This window comes from Sminthopsis crassicaudata, chromosome 2, assembly GCF_048593235.1.
Source record: "Sminthopsis crassicaudata isolate SCR6 chromosome 2, ASM4859323v1, whole genome shotgun sequence".
In the NCBI taxonomy this organism is placed as follows: domain Eukaryota; kingdom Metazoa; phylum Chordata; class Mammalia; order Dasyuromorphia; family Dasyuridae; genus Sminthopsis; species Sminthopsis crassicaudata.
The window spans coordinates 228,500,706-228,527,447 of NC_133618.1; the positions used below are offsets into that span (position 1 = coordinate 228,500,706).

General features: G+C 35.2%; 1 protein-coding gene and 1 non-coding gene across 2 annotated transcripts; one reads left to right on the plus strand and one right to left on the minus strand.

Annotated features, from left to right (window-relative positions):
- Window positions 1–3,469: 3,469 nt before the first annotated feature.
- On the plus strand, window positions 3,470–26,415 carry H2AZ2 (H2A.Z variant histone 2). The gene is made up of 5 exons (XM_074288435.1): window positions 3,470–3,904; window positions 8,995–9,072; window positions 18,394–18,507; window positions 23,454–23,583; window positions 26,085–26,415. The coding sequence occupies exons 1-5, from the start codon at window positions 3,902–3,904 to the stop codon at window positions 26,144–26,146; spliced, it is 387 nt and encodes a 128-aa protein (XP_074144536.1). The 5' UTR covers window positions 3,470–3,901; the 3' UTR covers window positions 26,147–26,415.
- Window positions 21,264–21,365, minus strand: LOC141559181 (U6 spliceosomal RNA). Its single transcript, XR_012487262.1, has one exon. It is a non-coding gene; the product is annotated as a U6 spliceosomal RNA (small nuclear RNA).
- Window positions 26,416–26,742: the final 327 nt, after the last annotated feature.

Below are 26,742 nucleotides of genomic sequence, written 5' to 3' on the forward strand. Positions count from 1 at the left end.
CAAGATAAAGTTACTTTCCACTCATTTTGATAAGAAAGGTTTCCAGGGAAGTGACTAACTTTTCCCTTTCAAGGTTTTAAGGGTTACCCCTCAAGGGCTGGAGAGCTTCCAGTATGTTGCTCCCCAAGAATGTGCTCTTCATAGATTATCCATTTGATATAATTTACCAGCCTGGGTTAATTACCTTGTAGTTAAATATATTGACTGAGGCAGCAAAGTAAAAACAAGTGGTACAAACATTAGCCTCTTCAAAGCATAGGACAACTATGTATCCTACAATTAATTACATATGTAGTCCAAGAGGAAAATGGGTTCACATTTAGAAAGCATATGTAGCAAAGGAATAATTCACAGCTCTTAGTTGGATGGAAATCTTTTTCTTTTCTGTCTTTCTCTTCAAAACTAAGAAAACTCCCAAAGCTAAAATGACACTTGAAGCAGTTGCTAGCATATCCTTCCTGGAATCATAATCTCTGATATATATAAACCCAGATGTATGTCTTAATTCTTTCAATCAATCCCAATACATTTCATTAATTTAATCCAACAAATGAAATTAATTCCTCCTGGTTTACTTATGATTGACTAATTCATTCTAAGAATTGTTCACACTTCAGTTATACATTTGAATGAATGATTCTATAAATCAAAAAGGCTTCTTTCCAAAGTAAATCAGGGGTTGGGAACACTAAAGTAAATATCCCTTACCTAAATATATACAAAGTAAGTATTTTTTTCAAGAAAGGAAGTATGGCTTTAATATATAAAGAAGTGACTTTTGGAGCCAGGAAGACTTGGGTTCTGGTCTCACCTCAGACACCAAGGCTTTGTGAGTCTGAAAACCACTAAGCCTCTCAGTGTTTTAGGCAACTTTTAAGTTTATAAGCTCCCTAAAAGGTACCATCTTGAATTGATATCAAATTTTATATGCCAATGAAATAATAAATCCAGTGTCTTTTCTTTTAAGAAATGCTGTATAGAAGGGAAGCTATGCTTTGAAAATAATTTCTGTGGGCAGAAATGAAATGTGTATTTGAAACATGGCTAATAATAGCTAGTATTTATACATAGCCCTAAGGTTTGAAAGGTGCTTTATAACATCCCATTTAAACCTTATAACCACCTTGGGAGATAGACAAGTTCTATTATCCCTATTTTACAAATAAGAATACTAAGGTTAAGTAACTTGTCCAAGGTCACACAGTTTGTGAGGTTGAAGTTGAATTCAGGTCATTCTGCTCCAGATGAAGCTCTCTTTCCATTCTGCAAATGGGACATGGGAAAGAAGAAAGAAATAATGCAACACATTGTATGAAGGGTAATGTGAAATAAACCTGAAATGAAAATTGAGCTAGTCTACTGAAAAGTGTTAAATGCCAAGCCAACTTTATATTTTATCCTATAAGCATATTCAGTATGGAAGTAACTTGGTTAGAATTGCAAATCTTGAAAATTTAGCAAGTATGTGAAAGTTAGATTGGAGAAGGGAGAAATTGAAGGCAGGGAGGCTAATTAGGAGCTCACCATGACTATCCAGGACAAAAAAATGCAGGAAACAACACATACAAAACAAAATTACAACTTTAAATTAACTCAGGTCAAAAACAACAGACAAACTGGAGATGAAAACATCTATTTTATGTTGTCTTGCTCAATCATTTTTGAGGAATTAAACAGTATGTGTGGTTTTTGGAGGGGAGGAATTTTGAGTCAAAACAATTTATAGATACTTATAAAAATAAATAATGAGGGTCTCAAAGGTTGTGGACAGATAGGGATGGAAAGGTGCAACTGGATTTAGCCATGGATGAAATAAGGAAAAAAAAAAAAGGTAAAAAATGTCATTCAATATCTGAAAAAATGGTAGTACCCCAAACAGGTTAATTTGGAGTAAAAGCACATTTAATTGAAAAGCTTTGAACATGCTGAATTTGGAAAGCCGGTGGTTGAAACAACTTAGCAACCAAGTTGGTTCTGTGGTTACTGATGCCAGCCAGACTGGTGAAGCAATGTGATATAACAAATAATTTTATCTAGATTGAGAAGTTATTAGGTTTCCAATAGTAACAATTATTAAGTAGCCTATGAACTCTGAGCTACTCAACTTCGTGAATTTAAGCAGTATTCAAACCTGTAAAGAGAGTTTAATAATATTGAATTTACAGGAGTGCCTGGCACACAGTAAGTACTTAATGCTGGCTGCCTAACGCAGTGAAGCTGTATGGAACCTACTTTGTCAAAGTTTAAAATTGCCATAAAAATGGATTATCCTATGATTCAGGAGTTACCGCTAGGATCAAATACAAGCAGCTTTACATGGCGTTTAAAAGCTTTCCCAATCTGGCTCTAACCTACCTATCCTCATGTATAATACGGGCATAGTCCAGGATAACTGGCCTCCTAGACAACCCTCAACCCTGGCACTGCATTCTCCTGTTCTGTGCCTCGGCTGGAATTCGAACCTCCCTCCTCTTAGGACTCCCTAATCCGCTTCAGAGCTCAGCTCAAACGTCATCTCCTTCCTACACCAGGCCCCTTCAATCTTCCCAGCATCCAGGACCTACGAAGCCCCACCAGTTATCCCAGAAGAATATACAAATAAATACACGTGCTCCCGTCTCCCCAGTTCGAATGGAAACTTAAAGAGTCCTTCTTCCCCAGAGCCTGACACATAGTCAGAGATAAATAAATGTTCAATGAGAGCTCGGCAACAGGTGAGAAGTGAAGAAAGTGAGGAGCAGCGGCGCCAAAAAAGACTGTTAAGAGTCCGAGGGGTCAAAGGAGAGGGCGGGTGGGGAGTCCTGGGCCTCAACTCCTCCATGACCTCACACCCGGAAGTTTCAGTGGGGGAGGGGTTAAAAGACTGAATTAATAGTAAATACAGAAAGCACTTAGGACAGCTCGACTGCGCCCGGTGAACGATTCCCTGTAGAGAGGAGCAGGGCAGAGGCAACGACGACTAGGGGAATTGGGGGGAGGAGGGGAGGAGAGGGATTGTTAAAGAAAGGAAACCGAGAAGCGCGAGCGAGAGTGAGCTAGAGAACAGGGATCCCGGGAGGATGGGGAAACCCGGGAAGAGGAGCGAGCGAGGAGGAAGGAGAAAGGAGCAAGAGAGATCGAGAGGGAGGAGGCGAGGCTCGAACAGGCCAATCCCCGAATTAGTGCGGAGGCTCTCTCACAGCCGGACTTTCCTAGTGCGGTCCTGAGAAAAGAAAAAAGGAAGGCCTGAAAGAAAAGTGGAGGTGGACCGCCATTTCCCTCCCAAACAACTCAAGGGGAGGGAAGAGGGGAGACCTCGAGAATGAGCGGGAAACCCACAACCGCCTTAATTAGCATTAGCCATTGGACAGAACCTCAGTCCGTCTGGACAGCCCGCCTCCTTGCTCGCGGGCGCTGTCTTCATTGGCGACCTTCCCACCAGCGCTAATGACCATTGGCCCATCGTCTTGTCAGTTCCTTTCTGGCGCTCAGAGGCAGGTGAAAAGTGTCTCCCATTCGCACCGCCCCCGTCCCGCGCACAAATCTGTTGGGTGTTGGGTCGGTAGGCCCCGCCCTCACGCGCCGTGTGCAAAAACAAACAGCCGTTAGCGAGGAGGCGAAGCAAGGCGGAGCCGTGTTAGAAGGAGATGCGCGATTGGGTCACTGTGAGGGTTCAAACCAGCAAGGCGCGCGGGTATTGGCAGAGCTGAGCGCGCGGGGGGAGGCGGCTTATTGTCTGGGGCTCCGGTGGTGGCGGCGGTAGTTCCAGCGGTTGGGGCTAGGGATAGTGGCGGCGGCGGCAGCGGATCGAGACTGCTGTCCGAGTCGGTGCCGAGCGCTCGGGCTGGGGTGAGACAGATCGGGCGCCGCGTCCTAGCGGAGAGAGCGACAACTACGCAGTGTCCGAAGCAGCGCTGAGACCATGGTGAGGGCCGGGCTGGGCCGAGCCGGGCCGGAGGCGGGGAACGAAGCCGATCGGGGCGGGGCGAGAGCCAGTTGGCGCTTCCCCTCCCCCGGCGGAGGGCCCGGGCGCGCCGGGACGCAGGTGCCGGCTGCAGCCGAGACGAGTCTTGCGGGTTGCAAAGGGATCCCCTAGGGGGCGGACTGGGGCAGTGAACGGTTTGTCCTCCGCGCCCAGCGGCCTGGGGACGCACGCTTTACCTGTTGATCCTGGAGTTTGCTGAGAGCCCTGCCCACCTCCGGGGCTGCGCTCCGAGTCCCAGCGCCGGGGCCGATCCGGGCTCCCAACTTGGGACAGACCACGCCCCCAGGGGAGGAGGCTCCGGGAGCTGCCGCGGCGAAGGGCTAGAGTGCGGGAGGGACGTGATTCGGCTTTTAAATGACGACTTATTTTGAGTCAGCCCTAGAGCTGGGGACTTATTCATTGTTTCCCTTGGTCCCAAAGGTTCCCTGACAAGCATTTGAAAAAGGCGCAACCTCCCCGTAACTCTCACGGGTACTTTGTCATGATAAACTCACGTAAGCAACATGCAGGTTTTTCCCAATCAAATTCTGTCTCTGTTTACATCCCTGATCTGAATTAGTTTTGTTTTTTAATGGAAAGTGAGGAAATGCAGATTATAATCGAGGTTTCGAATTTTTTTTTTTAAGAAACTTGAAGTTAGGAGCAGCTAGGTGGCGCAGTGGATAGAGCCCCAACCTTGAATTCAGGAGGACCCGAGTTCAAATTTGATTTAATTTGACTTAATACTTCAAATTTGACTTAATACTTCCTAGCTGTGTGACCCTGGGCAAATCACTTAACCCCAGCCTCAGGGGGGGGAAAAAAGAAACTTGAAGTTTGGACAAGGAGAGGACATAAATGCATTTCTTTGCTAAATAAATATTTGCCCGAAATTGAGCGTTTGCTTCTGGGCTGGCAAATAACAAAAATGCCGACTCTTCTAGTTAAACGAACAAAATCACTTTAGGTCTGTCATAAGAAAAGGCACAACAGTGTTTGGAGCTTATTCGGTGCCCCCAGCCCAAGGTGGAGGACGTTTAGAAGAACGTGAATGGAAATTTAAATAGTTTTAAGAAAGGGGCAAGTGAAACAACCACCAAAAAAAAGGGGGGGTATCTAAATTATTTTTGAATGATAATCAAATAAATTCTAAAAGGATGCAGCTTCAGAAATGAGGTCTCACACTTTTGTATTTTGATGGCTTAATATTTGAGTAATCAATTTGTGGATGAAAATGTTCTTTTACTTCTCCCTTCCCCCCCAAGACTAGAAATCATGACTGTCTTTTAAAAACAAGCTGTTTTTATCCCATCACCAATTTCTTGAATCCAAAAACCGTATCTTGGCTTGCAGTATGTGGTTTTAAAGTTGTTTTCCGCTCTATTAAGAAGCTAAGATAGACTACTCAACTTTTTAGGGTTATCTAGTCATTTTTGTTGGGAATATATTTTAAAAGCTGCAGCAATAATTAGCTTAAAATATGCTAATATTAATACTATCAGGATTTGAGATCCTGGGTAAGGCCTTTTATTACATAATTACAAGTTAACAGAAAAATGTTAACCTGCCATGATAGAGGAAGCTCCTCCTCATGAGCTCCCTATACAGATGAAATCCTATTCTCTCCACCCCCAAATTGGAGTAGTGTTCTCATTGTATTTTGCAATCTTATATTTTATTTGCTGGGGTTTTTTTGTTTGTTTGTTTTTTAAATTTTGATATTGGTTAGGAAAAGGAACCTAAATCAGAACTTTACTGGAAAGTCATTTATTCTTAATATTGTTAGGTGACAAGCTTATGTGAGAAGTTTGGAATATAATAAAAACAATCCTTACTACAGAACTGGACAAAACTGGTGGGGAAGAAGAGGGAGTATTTATAGTATACTTTTGAACCCAGAAAGTACTTCAGTCCAATTCTTTACACATTGGATATTTGTTTTATATTAGTAGATCACTTTAGTTTCCAAATAACTTTAATTGATAGAAAACAAGGTCCAATTTATATTACCAGACTTACTTGAGCTAGTAGTTTGAGTGTTTATCCGGTCCTTGCATAAGATCTTTTAAGCTAATCTAGAGGTGTGAGGTATATGGTAATGGTTTGTCCATATTAAGTGCATTAGTATTGCCAAATAATGAGGACTGTATTGAGTTGTCTTTTTTTTTTTTTTTTTTTTTTTTTTTTTAAAGAGCATTTTATCATAGACTGTGCCATTTTAGGGATCTGAAACTTAAGGGAAAGAGGAAAAGGAAAATTAATATTTACTTCAGTTTATTATTTTTGCTTTTTGGGGGGGCATGATTATAGCAAATTAAAATATCTTGGATCCTGTTTTCATACTTAGAAGATCAGATTCTATTCTATTAACATCTGAATTGTTGTGAAACTTTATGTACCTTAATGTTAGAATAGAAAGAACCAAAGTTATTACAGATCTGACATTCTGAACTAATTGCTAAAGTCATAATTTTATAATTGATAATTAACATAAACTTCTGGTATACCTTTGAAATCTTTTGGGTTGGAATTAATGTTTCACTTAACAGTTTTCTCAAAATTTGCATTTGAATGATAAATCTTTTTCAACTAAAATGAGTTGTGTATACACAAAAATGTATCCCATTCAAAAATTAGCTCAAATAAATGATTGGTTTGTAACATAAAAAGTTCCCTGTGCCATTTTTGCAGCCATGTAATCAACTTATAAAAAAGAGTGAATAAAATGAGATTATACTGTAGCTGTTGTGATTATATATGTTGTCTTTTTTTCTTTTCTTTTTTTTTTTTTTAAACTGAGACAATTGAACTTAAATGACTTGCCCAGGGTCACACAGCCAGGAAGTGGTAATCGGCTGAGACCAAATTTGAACTCAGGTCCTTCCTGTCTTCAGGGCTGGTATCCACTGTACCACCTAGCTGCCCCTGTTGTCACTTTTTTATGTAACTTTTATGCAACTTCTAACTTTTAAAAAATGTGTGTGATAATATGGTAGTAATTACCATTTTAAGTGTTAACTTTAAGCAGATTTAGTGCTGAAAGGTCCATTTATATTTTGGGTAGCACAATAAAAATTAGTATGTGAGAAATTTACTAGATCTGAGGTTCTCCAGAACTTGTGAATTAAATTGATACAAAAAACTATGAACCAAGTGGCCTCCATGCTTTCCTGGCATCAGGAAAAAATTAATGGACCTTTCAGAAACTTGGTGATACCTTCTCAGTTTATTGCAAACATAGTAAAATAAGTGGCAACAATAGTTGCAGAATCTACAAAAACACAAGTAAGCTCAGTTATCAAACTTCCCTGTCATCTAAAATTTATATTCTGTTAAGTGGTACAAATTGGGGAAAGAATTTAAAGATCAGTGCCAAGAGTTAGTAAATATGAGTTTGTTTCATGATCTTTCATTCCTGTGCTTTGACAGTTTAAAGTTGTTAATAGTTTAAGCTATTCATTTACTTTGTCCAAGCATTCTAATAATTTTATTACCATGGCAATAGAGTGATTCCTTTTGATAATAAGATTACATTTGTAAAGAAAGATAAAATATTTTTTCAACCACAATAAAATAATGCTTTTGTACCATAAGGAAGGGATGATAGTGTGTCATGTCCTTGATATTGTATAGTACATTGAGGTGATCTCAGGTATTTTAAAAGTCTTAGTGGGGCTTTAAGCTTTTAAGACAAAAACCCAACTAAGACTATGAGAATAGTATGTATATATTACAACATATGTGGCAACTTCCTTTTCATATATTGTATCACTTCATTATTATTAAGTGTGGGATTTCTCACTAATGGTACCCTAATTGGAATATTAATTAATGATGATACAGGGTGGACAGTGAAGACTGAGGAAGAATTATCATAGAATCTTAAATTTGCCTGAAAGACAAAGTGATTCAATTTGATAAGAAAATATAAATAAATATTTAGGGTTTTAATTTCATCTAATCACAACCTCAACCTTCAATTTCCAAATGGATATTTCTTTCCTTTATGTTGCTAATATAAACATTATCATTATCATATTAGTGTAGACAATCAAAATTAGCCATTGTTTTGACAGATTTTCCTTAAAGTTTGATATAGAGACATTGAGTAATGTCTATGAAATGAAAAATTTGTATATAAGTAACCCCCTAAAAAAGCAATAGAAGAAACGTACAGAATAACTAGTTTTATATTTGTGAAAGTATACATAGATGTATATATTTTAAAGTTTGTTTAAAACTAACTTTTCAAAAAGTTGTTTCTTTAAAATAAATTATAAAGGATTCTGCAGTTCCAATTTTTTTTTTAATCTTAGGATTTAAAGTTCTTGAATATCAACTATAGTTACTTTAATATATTGCACCTTCTCTGATTTTGTTGCTATTTTGATGGTAGCCCTAAGGCAGGGCTTTTTAAACCTTTTGCCTTAGAAATTTTTACATGATTCTGGGTATATAAATTAAATGTTACTGAAAATGAATCATAATTATAAGACCCCTTGTGGGCAGTTTAAGACACTGGAGTCTAAGGTAATACCTTTAATAGAAATAGAGATACTTTTTGCCAAAGAGCAAGCTTTTAGAATGTTTAATAATAATTGCTTGTTTTGATTTAATTTTACAAAGTGAATGGGAAATATTCGAACAGTTTCTTTGTGTAAATCCATAAGTTTAGTAAGACATTCAAGGAAGGACAGACTGATAATGTTTTGTAACAGTTTTTAAATTTAACCTTTTGTCAAATTTAAAATTTTACCTATAATTTTTGTTTTATCACCTTAATTTCCAAATGAAAGTGATTCCCACCCACAAAGATAATCTTTGTAAGATAGAGGAAAAGATTATAAGGGGAATAATACCTCAATAAAAACAATCAACATAGCAAATGAAAATGAAAGTAGAGGAATATTTTGTTATTCTAATCTTAATGCAAGGTAGTTGTGATGGAGGGGGTGCAATTGTTTAAAGGTATAAAGAAAGTAAAGCTATAGGATTTATTCAGAAATTATTTTTTCCTTGTAATTTTTACATTAAAATATTTTCATTTTTAGGCTGGAGGCAAAGCTGGAAAAGACAGTGGGAAGGCTAAGGCTAAGGCAGTGTCTCGCTCACAAAGAGCTGGACTACAGGTAATGTGTGCAAAATTATTTTTGGGGGGATAAAATTTTTCTTTTCTCATGAGTGGTATAGTTCTGAAACTTAAAGATGCATCTCTAATTAGTGTCCATCAGATTTTTAGAAAATCATGGTTGAAGATAATAGATATGGAGATTTATTAGAATATAGTGAATAAGAATTTGGATTTAGGAAGGCTTGAATTCTATTCATACCTTAGGTACTAAGTATTGTAATCCTGGAAAATTACTGAATTTCTGTTTCTCATCTCTAGATAGGAATAATAATACCAGTCTCAATCATAGGGTTTTTGTATACATATAAATATTAGGTTTTATTACTACGATTACAAATTTAAAAGTAAAAGTTGAAGTCATTGGAAAATGATGAGAGTATATATATTTAAAAAAAAAAAAAAAAAAAAAAAAAAGCATGGTGCTTTGGAGAAACTCCCTTTTAGGAACCAGGGGAAAGAAGATTGAAAGGAGAACCAGAATAGTTAAAGAGAATTTCAAGAAACAGGGTGTGGTCAGTAATGCCAAGAGCTAGTTGAAGTTCAGAATAGGGAAGTCATTGGAATATTTGAAAGTACTGCTTACAACAAACCACAGTATAGGGCCTTATGGGTCATGAGGAAATTATTCCCAGTTATTCAGAAAGTCTGATTGAAAAGAAAGGAGATAATACTGAGGCTAAAAAGGTGAAGGTATTTTTTTAAACTAGGAGACATTTGTGCAAAGAATCCACTAGAAAGGAAGTTGTTAAAGATGCCAGAAAAAGATATTTGTTGCTTTTGTAAACATCTTGAACTTGTACTACTAAGAATTTTATACAGTCTTTTCTTTTCATCATTTGCCATTTCTTAGGGTTTAGTAATATTTCATTATACTCCTATATTACCATTTGCTCAGCCATTTCCTTATCTTTTGCTTCCCTCTGCCCTTCCAACATAGGAGATACTTGACAAATCACATTTAAATAGCATTTTAAATTTTACAGTGTTTTTTTTCTCATAGTAATCTTATAATAATACATAATTATATATCATCATAGTAATCTAATAGATAGTTGTAAGTATTTAACCATTTTACAGATTATTTTGGTTTAATTAAGTTAACACCTAGCTTATTATCATGCAACTAGTAACAGACCCAGGACTGAAACTTGGGTTTTTTTTGATTCCAAGTTTAGCACTCTTTCCACCATATTATACTACCTCTTTTCCTAGAAGGAAAAAAGATTTAAAAGAAATTGGAAATAGTGACATATGGAGCATTGGTAGGGAAATTAGATGGAGAAGGGACCTTAAAAACAAATAATTACAGGTGGAATTGGGATTTATTCAACCAATGAATCTTGAACCAAACTGAGAACTTTTTTTTTTCTTATGTAAAGATAGTTTTCAGTATTTATTTTTATGTTCCATATTTTTCTGCCTCCCCAAGACAGCAAATATTCTAATATTGATTAAATATGTGCAATCCTTAAACATTTTCTTGTTGTGCCAGAAAAATTAGATCAAAAGAAAAAAAATGAGAAAGAAAAAGCAAACAAAATTTTTTTTAAAAAGTGAAAATACTATAACTCTATCCATATTCATTTTTCCTAATTCTCTCTCTGGGTGCAGATGGCATTTTCCATCCCAAGTCTATTGGAATTGTCTTGAATCATCACATTGTTAAGAAGAGCCAAGTCCATCACAGTTAATCATTACATAATCTTGCTATTACTGTGTACAATGAGAACTTTCATTTTAAATGATCTATATCCCATGCTGGGATTAGCTTCTCATAAGCAGGGATTGTTTTTACTTTTTCTTGTATCTTCAATACTTAACACAGTACCTATCACATAATAAGTGTTTTTAAAATACTTATTGATTGGTTAATTAAAAAATGACCTGAAAAAAGAAAGGAACTGCCCTTCACTGTACTCTAGTCCTTGTTTTCTCTGTCACCAGTCCTTGAAAGGACTCTGCAATACTCTAGTTCCTGACCTGAGCATCAATTCTCTTTTACCTTAAAAGGTTCAGAAAGTGTTTTTTGTGTGTTTTGTTTTTCAAAAAATATTTTACTAGTGACTAAGGAAAGAAAGATTTTATTTTACTTTATTTTATTTTTAATTTATTATTAATTTTTATAATTATAACATTTTTTTGACAGTACATATGTATAGGTAATTTTTTTTTTTTTTTTTTTTTTTTTACAGCATTATCCCTTGTACTCCCTTCTGTTCCAAATTTTTCCCCTCCTTCCCTCCACCCCCTCCCCTAGATGGCAGGCATTCCCATACATATTAAATAACTTATAGTATATCCTAGGTACAATATTTATGTGCAGAACCGAATTTTGTTGTTGTTGTTGTTGCAAAGGAAGAATTGTATTCGGAAGGTAAAAATAATCTGGGAAGAAAAAAAAAAACTCACAGTTTACACTCATTTCCCAGTGTTCCTTTTCTGGATGTAGCTGATTCTGTCCATCATTGATCAATTGGAATTGGATTAGCTCTTCTCTATGTTGAAGATATCCACTTCCATCAGAATACATCCTCATTGTTGAAGTGTATAATGATCTCCAAGTTCTGCTTGTTTCACTCAGTATCAGTTGATGTAAGTCTCTCCAAGACACTCTGTATTCCTCCTATTGGTCATTTCTTACAGAACAATAATATTCCATAACATTCATATACTATAATTTATCCAACCATTCTCCAATTGATGGACATTCATTCATTTTCCAGTTTCTAGACACTACAAAAAAGGCTGCCACAAACATTTTGGCACATACAGGTCCCTTTCCCTTCTTTAGTATTTCCTTGGGATATAAGCCCAATAGTAGCACTGCTGGGTCAAAGGGTATGCACATTTTGATAACTTTTTGGGCATAATTCCAGATTGCTCTCCAGAATGGTTGATTCTTTCACAACTCCACCAACAATGCATCAGTGTTCCAGTTTTCCCACAGCCCCTCCAACATTCATCATTATTTGTTCCTGTCATCTTAGCCAATCTGACAGGTGTGCAGTGGTATCGCAGAGTTGTCTTAATTTGCCTTTATCAGAACCTTTAACTGTAAAAATGTTTTCCCAATTTGTTACTTCCCTTCTAATCTTGTTTGCATTAGTTTTGTTTGTGCAGAAACTTTTTGATTTGGTGTAATCAAAATTTTCTATTTTGTGATCAATAATGGTCTCTAGTTGTCCTTTGGACACAAATTCCTTCCTCCTCCACAAGTCTGAGAGGTAAACCATCCTATGTTCCTCTAATTTATTTATGATTTCGTTCTTTATGCCTAAATCTTGGACCCATTTTGATCTTATCTTAGTATGTGGTGTTAAATGTGGGTCCATGCCTAGTTTCTGCCATGGAAAGAAAGATTTTAAAAGAAAATGGAATTGACAGAGTAGAATTGACAAATTATAGAGCATGGGAATCTCAAGTATCTTAAAATAAATGCTCATATAACTTTTCAAACTGGCTTCTATTCCTGTTTAACTTATCACCTAAACTTCATCATGACCACATAGCCCAATAGAATTAGAATTTTTGTTTTATTTTGTTTTTTATTTTCAGTTCCAAATTGCCTCCCTCCAGCTTATTCCTCACCCATTAAAAAGGCAAGAAATAAAATACCTGATATACATAGGAAGTCATGTAAAATATATTTCCACATCAGCCATATTGGGGGGAGGAGACAACAAAGTGAAAAAAATTCTTTATTCTGTTCTCAAGAATTATTAGTTTTAGGCGGCAGCTTGTTAGTATTAGCTATTTAGGTACCAGCCCTGGATTCAAGAGGACTTGAATTCAAATTTGCCTCAGACACTTAATACTCACTAGCTGTGTGACCTTGGGCAAATCACTTAACCCCAATCATCTCTTCCCCCTGCCCCCCAAAAATGTATAACCTATATCAAAATTTCTCTCTTGAGGAAGTAAGGGAAGAAGACAAAAATTGGAATTCAGAATCTCATAAAAATAAATGTTAAACTATCTTTACAAGTAATTGGAAAAAGTAAATACTATTGGAGAAAAAAACCTGAAATGAATTATATAAGCTGATACAAAGTAAAGTGACAGAATCAGGAGAACATTGTACATAGTAACATCAATATTGTCCTATGATCAGGTGTGAATGACTGAACAACGAAAAATGCTATCTACCTCCAGAGAGAATTAATGAACTCTGGATACAGATCTGTGCAATTTTTTTTTTTCCATTCAATAGTTTATTTTTCCAATTACATGTAGATAATTTTCAACACTCATTTTGGGAGGGGGTTCCCAAAATATATAGATAGATAATTTTCATCATTCACTTTTGCAAAACTTGTGTTAAAATTTTTTCTCCCTCTCCCCAAGACACCAGGGAATCAGATATAGGTTAAATGTGTGTAATTCTTCTAAACATATTTCCATATTTGTCATACTACACCAAAAAAAATCAGATCAAAAGAAAAAATCAAACAATAAAAAAAGCTGTAAGTTCTACATTTTGATCCACATTCAGTCTCCACAGTTTTCTCTCTGGATGTAGATGACACTTTCCATCACCAGTCTATTGAAATTGCCTTGAATAACCTCATTCTTGAAAAGAGCCAAGTCCATCACAGTTGATCATCACATAATCTTCCTGTTACTGAGTACAGTATTCTTTTGGTTCTGCTCACTTCACTCAGCATCAGGTCATTTAAGTCAGGCTTTTCTGAAATCAGCCTGTTAGTCCATTTCTTATAGAACAATAATACTCCATTATATTCATATACCATAACTTATTCAGCCATTCCCTAACTGATGGGCATCCATTCAATTTCCATTTCCTTGCCACTACAAAAAGGACTGCTACAAATAGCTTTGCATATATAGGTGGTCTTTTATGATCCCTTTGGGATACAGACCCAGTAGAGACACTGCTGGATTAAATGACATGCACATTTTTATAACCTTTTGGGCATAGTTCCAAATTGCTCTCCAGAATGGTTGGATCATTTCACACCTCCACTAACCACCATATCCCCTCCAAAATTTCATTGTTTCTTTTTCCATCATCTTAGCCAATCTGAGAGGTATGAAGTAGTACCTCAGAATTGTCTTAAGAATTTCTCTAAATAATATGTTTGTTTTGTGGTTACATTTATCTTCTGATAGAGGGAAGTTGAGATTCCCCCAGTGATACAATTTACTATCTATTTCTTGAAATTCACTTAACTTCTCAGAAAATTTGGGTACTATGCCACTTAGTGCATATATGTTTTTTTTTTTTAATAGCTTTTTATTTATAAGCTATATGCATGGGTAATTTTTTCAGCATTGACAATTGTAAAACCTTTTGTTCCAATTTTTCCCCTCCTTCCTCCACCCTCTCCCCCAGATGGCAGATTGCCTAATACATGTTAAATATGTTAAAGTATAAGTTAAATAAAATATATGTATACATGTCCAAACAGTTATTTTGTTGTACAAAAAGAATTGGACTTTGAAATATTGTACAATTAACCTGTGAAGGAAGTCAAAAATGCAGGTGGACAAAAATAGAGGGATTGGAAATTCTATGTAGTGGTTCATAGTCATCTCCCAGAGTTCTTGTGCTGGATGTAGCTGGTTCAGTTCATTACTGCTCTATTGGAACTGATTTGGTTCATCTCATTGTTGAAGAGGGCCACGTCCATCAGAATTGATCATCATGTAGTATTGTTGTTGAAGTATATAATGATCTCCTGGTCCTGCTCATTTCACTTAGCATCAGTTCATGTAAGTCTCTCCAGGCCTTTCTGAAATCTTCCTGCTAATCATTTCTTACAGAACAATAATATTCCATAATATTCATTTACCACAATTTATTCAGCCATTCTCCAATTGATGGGCATCCATTCAGTTTCCAATTTCTGGCCACTACAAAGAGGGCTGCCACAAAGATTCTTAGTGCATATATGTTTAATGTTGATATTACATCATTATCTATGTTTCCCTTTAACAAATATAGTTTCTTTCCTATTGCTTTTAATTAGATCGTTTTTTGCTTTTGCTTAATCTGAGATCAGGATTACTACCCCTACTTTTTTAACTTTAGCTAAAGCATAATAGATTTTGCTCCAGCCTTTTATCTTTAGTCTGTATGCATCTTTCTGCTTCAGATGGGTTTCTTGTAAACAACATATAGCATTCTCAATTTTAATGCTTTCTGTTGGGAGAATTCGTCCTATTTACACTCACAGTATTATCACACCATCTTGTCTTTCCTAGGTTGTGCTTTTTTTTCTTCTTTCATCCTTTCTTTCTTCACCAGTGTTCTGCTTCTGAGTACCACTTCTCTCAGTTTGCTCTCCCTCTTTTCAGTCCCCCTCCCCCTTCGTATCCCTTTCCCTTTTTACTTCTGCCTAGAATTGTTTTCTTCAGTCAATTTCAGCTCTTCCTTTTCCAGGTTGTTGGTTTTTTCCCCAAAACCTTTATAATTCTACTACAAAGTTCTCATTTCTTTTCCCCATTTGTCTTCTATCCCTCTTTTAACTTTTTTGCATTTTAACCTTTTAACCTTCCAAGAGAGGTCTTTTGAGCTAGAGACCAGTTCATATTCTTCTTTGAGGCTTTTTCTGAAGATTTGTGATCTAATCTTCCCTGTCTCCATAGTAGCTTTCTGTAGTCAGAGCTCTTTTTGCTTTTTTGCTCCTTTTTAAGGGAAATTGTCCCAAGCTCTTTGCAGAGCCTCTCACTGACTTCTCTGGACTGAGGCTGGGGCTAAGGCTGTTGGTGCTACAGCCTTTTTCACTGCTCTGGGTGGGCCTGACCAAATCCCAATTATTACACTGGGGCTTGGGAGCTCACATTTTGACTTCTGTAGTTGTGTTGGAGGTCTCACTGCTGGTTTGCTGTTCAACGGGCCTTCTCAACCAGGACAGAGTAGCCAACACTGCTGTGTTTTGACTAAGAGCCTCCCACCAGATTTCCTGTGCTACACCTATGCTGGACTGCATTCCTCTCTGCCCAAGGAGACAGACCTTTTCTGAAGCCCTTCCAAGATATCTTAAGCTGTAATAACTTAAGATATTACACTCCAAATTTTTGTAGATTCTGTCACTCCAAAATCCATTTGGAGGCTTGATATCTAGTATTGATTCAGAAGGAAGCAGGGGCAAGCTCAGGCAATGTTCTGTCTGCTTTCTACCATCTTGACCCTATCTCTGTAAAAAAAATTTCTCCAGCTTTCTGCTAAACTTGGCTGCATTGGTTTGTTTTTGCAAAACCTTTTTCAATTTAATGTAATAAAAATTATTCACTTTGTTTTTCATGACGTTCCCTAATTCTTCTTTGAGCATACTCCCTCCTCCACAGATCTGATAGGTAGACTATCGCTTATTCTCCTAATCTCCTTATACTATCACCCTTTATGTCTAAACCATGAACCCATTTCAACCTTATCTTGATTAGGATGTTAGATGTTGATCAGTGCCTACTTTCTGTCATATTATTTTCCAGTTTTACCAGCAACTTATATAAAATGATGAGGTTTTGTCCTGGAAGCTGGAATTTAGTGTTTGATAAACCCAAAGACTTCAACTTCTGGAATAAGAAATATACATTCATTTTTAAAATTTCTATACGAGTCATGTTGTGGGGAGGAGGGAACAGAACAAAAAGGAAAAATCACAAGAGGAAAAAAAGTCAACAATAAACAAAAGTGAAAATAATATGCTTCAGTCTGTATTCAGTCTTTATATTCTCTCTCTGGATGCAGATGGCATTTTCCATTCCAAATCTATTGGAATTGTTTCTTAGACCAGTATATTGCTGAAAAGAGCCAGTCTATCATAGTTGATCATCACACAATGTTGCTGTTAAGTGTGTACAGAGTTCTCTGGGTTTTGCTCACTTGACTCAGCATCAGTTCATGTAAATTTTTCTAGGTTCTTCTCAAATCAGCCTGCACAAAATTTCTTATAGAACAGTAATATTTCATTATATTCATAGCGTATTCAGCTCCATTCCCAGTGAGCATGCACTCGATTTCCAGTTCCCTTATACAATTTTAAAAAACTTTTTTTGTCTCTTTTCTTTCACAATATAAGTAACAGAAATATATTTGCTTGCCTTCTTAATGGGGGTGGGAAAAGAGAATTTGGAACTCAAAATTTAAGAATATTAAGTTTTATTTTTACATATTATTGGGGGGGATTAAATAAGTAATTTTTTAAAAGAGTTATCAGTTTACTTCTTGAAGATTGATAGCATTTTTTATTATGAGTCCTTTGAAATTGCTGTGGATCAGAGATAGCTGTCTTTTGTAGTTAATTATTATTCTAATATTACTGTTATTATGTACAATGTTCTCCTAGTATTGCTCACTTCACTTTTCATCAGTTCAAAAAAAAACTTTACATGTTTTTCTAAAAAGAATCCCCTTCATTATTTCTCATAGCATAAAAGTATTCCATTACAATCACATACCACAACTTGTTCAGTCATTCACTTGATAAGCATCTCCTTAATTTGCAGTTCTTTGCCACTACAAAAAGATCTGCTATGAATATGTTGGACATACAAGTCTTTTTCATTTTTATCTTTTATTTCTTTGGGGTATAGACCTAGTATTCATTTTACTGGTTTAAAATGTATATAGTTTTATAGCCCATTGAATGTCAATTGAGTTCCAAATTGTTCTCTACAGTGATTAGTAGACCAGTTCACAACTTCATTAGTCTGTGTCCCTATTTTTCTGCATCCTCTCCAGCATTTGTGTCTCTCTCTCTCTTTTTTTTTTTAACGTTAATCTAATTTGATGGGGTGGAGTGTTAGGTAATTCAGAGAAGAATAATATATTGTTATATATTATTTTATTATAAAGTATTATATATTGTAATATATTATTATCATATTCTATATTATGTAATATATTGTTATATTATAAAGTGTTATATATTGGTGTAAAATGGGTCCAAAAAACAGGTAAGGGTTATTTAATGATTAAGACTTTAATAATAATTTAATAATTTAATAATAATGCTCAAATAATATTTGCTCCTTTGAATCTTGCTAATTGTTAAAGAAATGTGAAGCTTTCTATCAAAATAGACCTTTTCTTTTCCATTTTCTTTCCTATTCTCAAGAAGAAAAAAGGTAAAACTTACTCTTTCCTTACCAGGAATTCAAATTTCTAGTCCAGAACTTAGAAGTTAAATCACAGGAGCAATAATTGCCAAACTAATTAATCTGAAATGTTAATTTTTTTAACTGAACTAAGTTTTTTCTTTTTATAATTGTTCTAACAGTTTATTCAAAATATAAAATATTCACTAACCTAACTTTTTAAAGTGCTTCATAATTAAAATTATTTCTGTTTTAGTTCCCAGTGGGCCGTATCCATAGACACTTGAAGACTCGTACCACAAGCCATGGACGAGTGGGTGCTACTGCTGCAGTATATAGTGCTGCAATTCTGGAGTATCTCACTGCTGAGGTTTGTGAAGTTTTAAAAAATATTATTAGTCCACTAATAAACATTTTTAAGATAATATGTAATTGTACATACACAGTCTTCAAAAATGTTATTAATTAAATGTTGGTAATCTTTTCACTTGCAAACCCTTTTTACTCAAGAAATTTTTATGTGACCCTGGGCATATATGTATACAAATCAAACATTTAGTGATAATAAATCATAATTTCACAATTCCCATGTTATGCGACCCCATATGAGGTCATGGCCCACAGGTTTTGTTTTTGTTTGTTTTTTTTTTTAAAAAAGCTTTTTATTTACAAGATATATGCATGGGTAATTTTTCAGCATTGACAATTAATTGCAAAACCTTTTGTTCCAACTTTTCCCCTCCTTCCCCCAGATGGCAGGTTGACTAATACATGTTAAATATATTAAAGTATAAGTTAAATACAATATATGTATACATATCCATACAGTTATTTTGCTGTACAAAAAGAATTGGACTTTGAAATACTGTGAAGGAAATCCAAAATGCAGGTGGACCAAAATAGAGGATTGGGAATTCTATGTAGTGGTTCGTAGTCATCTCTCAGAGTTCTTTTCGCTGGGTGTAGCTGGTTCAGTTCATTACTGCTTTATTGGAACTGATTTGGTTCATCCCATTGTTGAAGAGGGCCATGTCAATCAGAATTGATCATCATATAGTATTGTTGTTGAAGTATACAACTATCTCCTGGTCCTGCTTATTTCACTCAGCAGCAGTTCATGCAAATTTCTCCTGGCCTTTCTGAAATCCTCATGCTGGTCATTTCTTACAGAACAATAATATTCCATAACATTCATATACTATAATTTATTCAGCCATTCTCCAATTGATGGGCATCCACTTAGTTTCCAGTTTCTAGCCACTACAAAGAGGGCTGCCATAAACATTCTTGCACATACTTTTCCCTTCTTTAAAATCTCTTTGGGATATAAGCCCAGTAGTAACACTGCTGGATCAAAGGGTATGCACAGATTGATAACTTTTTGAGCATAGTTCCAAATCATTCCATGTCCCACAGTTTAAGAAGCTTTGACCTAGAGCTAAATATAGTCTACATACAAATTGATTTTTCAGACTCCTTGTTAGATCTGCTACCCTACTAAAAAGATCCCCAACTCACAGGTTTTGTTTTCAAGATAGTCTTTAAGTCTTTGTTAGACTCTCGATTTGATTGTAGGTTACCCTACCAGATAGCTTAAGAACAACTTATTTTACATTGCACTTACTAGTTGCCAAACATGATGCTAAAATACCTATTTAGTCCACAGTTTAATGATGATGCTGTACATTTGTGATGGGGTTAAACAGTATGAAATTGTTTTGAAATTAAATGTGAGAAATCATGTTTTATTTCAAGCTGGTACTTGAAGAAAAACAAATTTAATTATTTCACAAGCCAAATTCTGGGCACCTTAAATCTGCTAGAACACAGTTGTGCACACTGAAGTAATCAAAGAAAAGGGAGTGCCCTTTTTTCAGCAACTCAAAGTTGCAGAAATAGCTGTCAAAAAACTCATACTTCCTAATACTGTTTCTGAGTCTGGTTATTTAGAATTTTTGGTGGTTGAATTCTAGAAAAATTAGTTTTTATTGTATAGCATTTGAAACAACTATATTTGTGTAACTTTAAAGTTTCATAAATAGGGTACCATAAGCTATATTTTAGAATATTCCAAGATTTTTCCCTAGATTATTTTAAAAGATTACAGGATGTGAGTGTAATTAGGTTATACATTGCTTTATGAATCATGTTGGGAGAGAAAAATCAGATCAAAAGGAGAAAATTGGGAAAGATTTAAAAAAGATGAACCTAGCATGTGTTGATTTACATTCCGTCTCTTTAGTTCTTTTTCTGAATGCAGATGGCATTTTCTGTCCAAAGTCTATTGGGATTGCTTTGGATCACCAAACTACTGAGAAAAACCAAGAAAATTAAGGATAAATTTTTTTGTTTATTTTGAGAAGTATTTTGGCATAGTATATGAGGGCTGGGCTTGGGGTTTCAGTGCTGTAGCACAGGATTTCACCAGAGAAAATTTTATATGACCCCAGGTATGTATGTAGATATATAAAATAGGTATAAACAAATCATTGATAGTTAATCATAATTTTCACAACTTCATATGAGGTCTGGAACCACAGTTTAAGAAGCTTTGGTAGAGAACTTGTGGATGAGGAAACTGCTTTTACTAATGAAAGTTGGTACTTTTCTGCAATTTAGACTCTTTAAGACGTTGTCCAGAATAGTGAAATGTTAGGGTGACCTCCAAGGTCACACAATCAGGATGTATTTAAGCTAGGACTTGAAATCGGGTCTTTCTGGTTCCAAGGACAACTCTCTGTTCACTACAATAGTACTTGACAGTAGATACTGGGGAATTGCTGTGGAATGTTAGGTTGTATAGGTATAATAGAAATTTGAGTATTAATATGAGATTTTGGTTGAAATAGAAATAAGAAGTGAATAGGAAAAGATAAATTCAGGAGATATTTTAACAGAAAAAAATCAGCTGGATTGGGTGAGATATTTGAATCGGCAATGACAGGAAGGAATCAGAAATGATTTTAAAGGTTTCAAGCTGTTTATCACTGAGGAAATTAAGGTATTAACAGAATTGGGCAAATTTAATTAGTTTTTGGGGCTATGGATTATAATCTATATTCTCTGATTGAACAGACCTTAAAATTCCTTAAATAGGTGTTCTCACACAAGAAATATATATATTTTTTTAATATGGAATATTTCACAAATTTATGTATCATCCTTGCATAAGGAACCATACTAATCTTCTCTATTGTTCCAATTTCAGTATATATACTGCCTAAGCAAGCAGCAAAAATACATTTTAACAAGAAAATAAATGTGTGTGTGTAATGTAATTTTTTTAAAAAGTGTTTTTATTTGTCCTGGTACTAAGTCACTTTGGAAGATGCTATTAATCTTCAAAGACATGCTTAATTCATTCAGTGGATTTTTTGCTGACAGATGTAATGCTTGTTTAATATTATACAGATAAAGAATCAACCATATTGTCTCCTTGGAAGTACAGTGTAAGTCTCTTATCTCTAGAAATTCAGAGATTCCATTGAATAGAGGAGTGTTTGGAATGGAGTAAATCTGGTCAAGTGGGTAGAGTGAGATAGGCTAGTACCCAAATTTCCTCTTTGAAAAGCCAGAGATCATTCACTGTTCAGGGAATCAACCCAGATTCTACCCAAGCAATAGCTCATTGAGAGATGTTGTCCAAGGCCCATTAAACAGATGGAACTTTCCTTCCCTTTCTCCATTTCTTGTCAATACAGTAAAGCCAAGGAACACGTACAATCACATTGTTTGTTATTTTTATTTGCTTTTTAAAGAAAAAGAAAAATATAATTAAATCTTACCATAAAGACCTCTTCATTTGAATTTAATTTCTGTGGGCAAATCATACATTTGTGACAGTAGAAAACACTGCCTTTAGTTATTTTTTATCTACCTAAAGTCTTGTTTTTTGGAAGTATTTAATATTAATCCAGGATTATGGTGACAGTTTTAGGGATTTCAGATAACAAGACATTTTGTTTAAAATGCAGGTAGGACAAGGAAAAAGTACAACATTCAATTGTCAACCTGAAACAAGAGTTTCAAAAGATTCAAACATAAATCAGTTAGCACTGTAATAATTTTCCCTATTATATTTGAGGCGAAGACTTTGGCAACCTTGATAAATAAAAAGAAATCATTGATATATAAATCAAAAGAACCTAATTAAGTTAATTAAAATTACATACCAATTGGGGAAATAGCCACAGACCTCTAATTAAAGGTGATATTTTTGATATCACTGTTTTAATGCAAATTGTCTATATACCAAAAATCTTTAATAGACGCAACTCCAATCTCCAGGATTGATCACAAGTTGTATAAGAATGAAACAAAATTATGAAGTGCATGTTAAAGAATAAGGGAATTGCTTGAGACACAGTAAGATTGTAACTTGCCTTGGGGTCACACATCTGGGAAATAAAATTAAGTCATTGTTCTATCCACTATTCCTACTGCTGGTCAGTTGTGTCCAACTAGAGTTTTCTCTGGCAAAAATAATGAAATGTTTTGCCATTTCTTTCTCCAGCTCATTTTACAGATGAAAAAACTGAGGCATACAGGGTTAAATGACTAACCCAGGGTAACATAGCTACTGTGGATCTGAGGTCAGATTTTTGAACTGAATACTGAATATTCAGACCCAGCACTTTATCTGTTGTGCTACCTCACTATCTTGTTATTTCAACTTGCCTAAATGATGCAAATGTGAAGACTAAAAAAATTTAGTTTGTTCATTCCTAGTAAAAGCAAAAATAAACAGGGGAATGAATAATGTAGACATTTTGAAACATTGAATTTTAAAGAGAGATTTTTTTTTTCTTTTATTTTTTTTGAACATGCATTTCATAATTTTGCTGGAATTAATTACCTAAAGACATAGCTTGGAGGGGTGGGTGGAGCAATGTTTGATTATTTTTGTTTTCAAACTATTAAGCCTACTGTAGTGGAAAAGGTGGATTTGGGTTCAAATTGTGATTCTACTATTACTTCAGTGATTTCTTTAGATATCAGTTTCTTCATTTGTAAAATGAGAAAATTGAACTAGAAGGCCTTTTAAGGGCCATTCCAGCTCTAAATGTATTATTCTGTGGTTTTTGAAAAATCAAATGAAATAATTTATATGAAAGAACTTAAAAAAAATATGAAGCAGTATACAAATATAAGAAAAAACAAAATGTATTTCCTTAATGTAGTTATGATTTTGTATTGTATGCCAAAATGACTCTTTTTTTTTTTTTTCTAATCTTAGTATGAGTTGGCTTGTATAAACTGTTATAGCTGAAAATTTTCTTAATTTTCCTTAAATTATTTCATGAATACTTTTTATAGGTACTGGAGCTAGCAGGAAATGCTTCTAAGGATCTCAAAGTAAAGCGTATCACTCCTCGCCACTTACAACTTGCAATCCGTGGTGATGAAGAGTTGGACTCCCTTATCAAGGCTACCATTGCTGGTGGCGGTATGTAGTTCCTTTTGAAATATAGGAAGTTTGGAAGGAGTGGTGGTGTGTATGTGAGTGATAGAGACAGAGACACACTGAGACTAGCTGTCAGGGACTGGTTGGATTTCGTTCATGTGGGGAATTTCTATATTAGAGACCTACCCTACCAATACCCGTAAATAACTTAAAATCTGCATTCCTGGGGCCCTCACAGGGTAGGTGATTTACCCATGCTCACATAACAGTTCATCATGACCAAGACGAAATTTCTTGAAGTCTTTCTGACTTCATGCCCTGCCATTTCTCTGCTTTGCATGCTGCTCCTCACAGTCCATTGTGCCAGGTATCTACTTGGGCATTGGTGAAGTCATTTTCCTTAAGTGCAGATATGACCATGATGCTTCCCGTTGCTTTCTCTTCTCATTAGGATAAAATGTGAGTCCTTCACAACCTTGTGTCTACCTGTCTTTGCAGCTTTGGTGGGCATTATTTCCTCTTATTCTTTAGTCCAGCCAAACTGGCCATCTCTCTGTCCCTCACACAAGCCCCTCTTTCCCACTCTCCCCCCATTTCTCATCTCTATCTTGGCTCTGTCTTTGCCTCATGCCTAGAATCCACTTCTTTATTTCCACCTCTAAGAGCTGGAATGGCAAACCTTTTTTCTGCCAAGAGCCATTTGGGTATTTATAGCATCATTTGTAGGCTATTCAAAATTATAGACTTAAAGAACTCAAGCAGTAAGGAGTTGTTACATCTACCTATCAGCTCATCTTCACTTATGGTTGACTCTACAAATGATTTCAATAGTTAGAGGTTCCCCATCCTTGTTATAGAGTCTGTTTAAGACAATTCTTAAGTACCTTCTATTCCATGAAACCACTTCCAATCCCTTCCAACTGCTAATGTTCTGTCTCCCAAACTATTTTCTATTTAACTACTTAAGTTAATAACTATTAATTATAATTAGTATGATAATATTAATTAAATAATTATATAAGTTATAATAACTATTGATAATAACTTTTCACTTTATATTTATATATAAATACTTTTCTCCATTAAAAAGAGATTATATTTTTTATTCCTAATATATAATAGGTGTTTTAATAGATACTTAATAATTTTTGAACTTTGGAACAAATCATATACAGCAAACCCTCACTTGTAGCCAGTGCCAGCAAAAAGTGAGTTATTTAGCACAAAGTGTCTTCAATTCCCTGTCTAGTTACTATGGTAACTTGGGGATCTAAAAAAGAGGATTTATTGGTAACATCAGGCAGTGATAATTGCATGAATGATGAATGAATATGAGGTGGGACATATACCACTCCCAAGTTCCCAGGCTTGTCTTCTTAATTTAACCATTAATAGGCTGTGCTCTGCCATGATGGTACTTTGAATTCTACTATATGATGATGTTATTCAAATAACACAAAATGGGGGGGGGGGATGGAGCAGACCACCAATCTTAATATTCATGCCACATAACACTCTGACTACACCTTGCACCCATCTTCAGAATTGTGTTATTCCCTATGAATTAGAGACAAGACTATTCTCAAAACATAAGAGCTGGCATCACCATGTATGCAGATTATTTGAGATTTATAGACAGTAGAAAATATTGATATATTTGCAACTGTTGAGAATGACAAAAACTTTCCTGGAAAAAACTTGGAAGTATAGTCATCCAAAAGCAATGACTCAAGTTTCACTGAGGTTCCTAAACAATGACTTAACTTCTAGAATAACGTGTCTATTCTGCAGTACAAAGGAGCAGAAAAAGCACTAGCTTACTATTGTCAGCATTAAGAATTGCCCAGAGATTATCAAGGTTCCCCTAACTCTGGTTTTTTGGATTTATACTTTGTATTTACAATTTTTATAAAAATAAATGTAACTTTACTTCCATAAGAAAACATTATCTCTGTTATATAACACAAAAGGCAGTATGATACAGTGTATATAGAGAGCTAGCCTGTGAATTAGGAAGTCCTAGTTCAAGTCTCACCTCTGAAACATACTAGACCTACTACATGACCCTGGGGTAAGTTATTTAAGCTATTAGTTTGGCATTTGTCTAAGAATAAAAGATAATTGTTGATCCTCATTGGTAAAGAAAGTTCCCTGTACAGATGAAATCATAGGTCTGAACAACAAAAACTTTTAAAAGCCTTGGTTCTCAGAAATGTCATAGTAATATTAATTTACATACACTACTTGTGTATCTTTAAGTTTTTATTGATGTCTTTTATATGTTGCCTAAATTTCTCCTTGTGTTTCTCCCCTCCCCTTTTTTTCTACAGAGCCATTCCATATAATAAAGAATAAAGCTAAGGAATGTTTTTTAAGTGTTTTAACTTTTAAGAAGTATTTAAAAGGTGTAGAATGGAAAAAGAAATTAAGTCCCCAGTCTAATAATTTCTGTAATGTAACCATTCATCAGTGAATTATATATAATAAATTTATAGATACTGGGGGGAAGTCTTACCAATAATCTTATTTTTCTTTTAATCTAGGTGTGATCCCTCACATCCACAAGTCTCTGATTGGAAAGAAGGGACAGCAGAAGACTGCATAGAGTGTTGTTTTAAATCAACCCTCTTCCTCCCTCTCGTTGTACTGTAACTGGGACAGAAGAAATAATGGGGATATGTGGAATTTTTTAAAATAGTTAAATGGAAAAGCATAGACAATTGACTGTAGACATGATAAAACATTTGTATGTTCTTTAGATTCCAAGTTTGACAAAGTATCTTGTCATGTGGCAGCAATTTGTGTGTTGATTGGCTAGGTTTCTTCCCATGTGTTTTATACAAAAATGGACTGATAAAACCATTTTTTACAAAATTGCCTCAGCTATTCATACTGTGTTGCTTTTGGTTGTTTATTTGGGAGGTAGTTTTTGCTTATTTTTAACAGAATCTCAAATGGATTTCCCTACCTAAGAGGGAAATTGTTTACCTTTAATGAATATCAGGGCAGGATATAGAGATATTTTCTACTTTAAAGTAAAGCTCTTTGAAGCTTAGTTTGTCAGATGCTTTTATTACAACTTCATTTAATTTTGAAGATATGGACATAATTTAGGTAATAATAGCAGTCATGAAATCTTAGTTTTAAGAGCTGAAAGAGTTTAACGATATCTGATGCACTCACTTCATTTTACAAATGAGA

What these genes read in the sequence shown, in the direction of transcription:
- H2AZ2 (XM_074288435.1), top strand. An exon ending in CACAAAGAGCTGGACTACAG is followed by an intron (nt 9,073 to 18,393) that starts GTAATGTGTGCA and finishes TTTCTGTTTTAG; the next exon opens with TTCCCAGTGGGCCGTATCCA. An exon ending in GGCTACCATTGCTGGTGGCG is followed by an intron (nt 23,584 to 26,084) that starts GTATGTAGTTCC and finishes CTTTTAATCTAG; the next exon opens with GTGTGATCCCTCACATCCAC.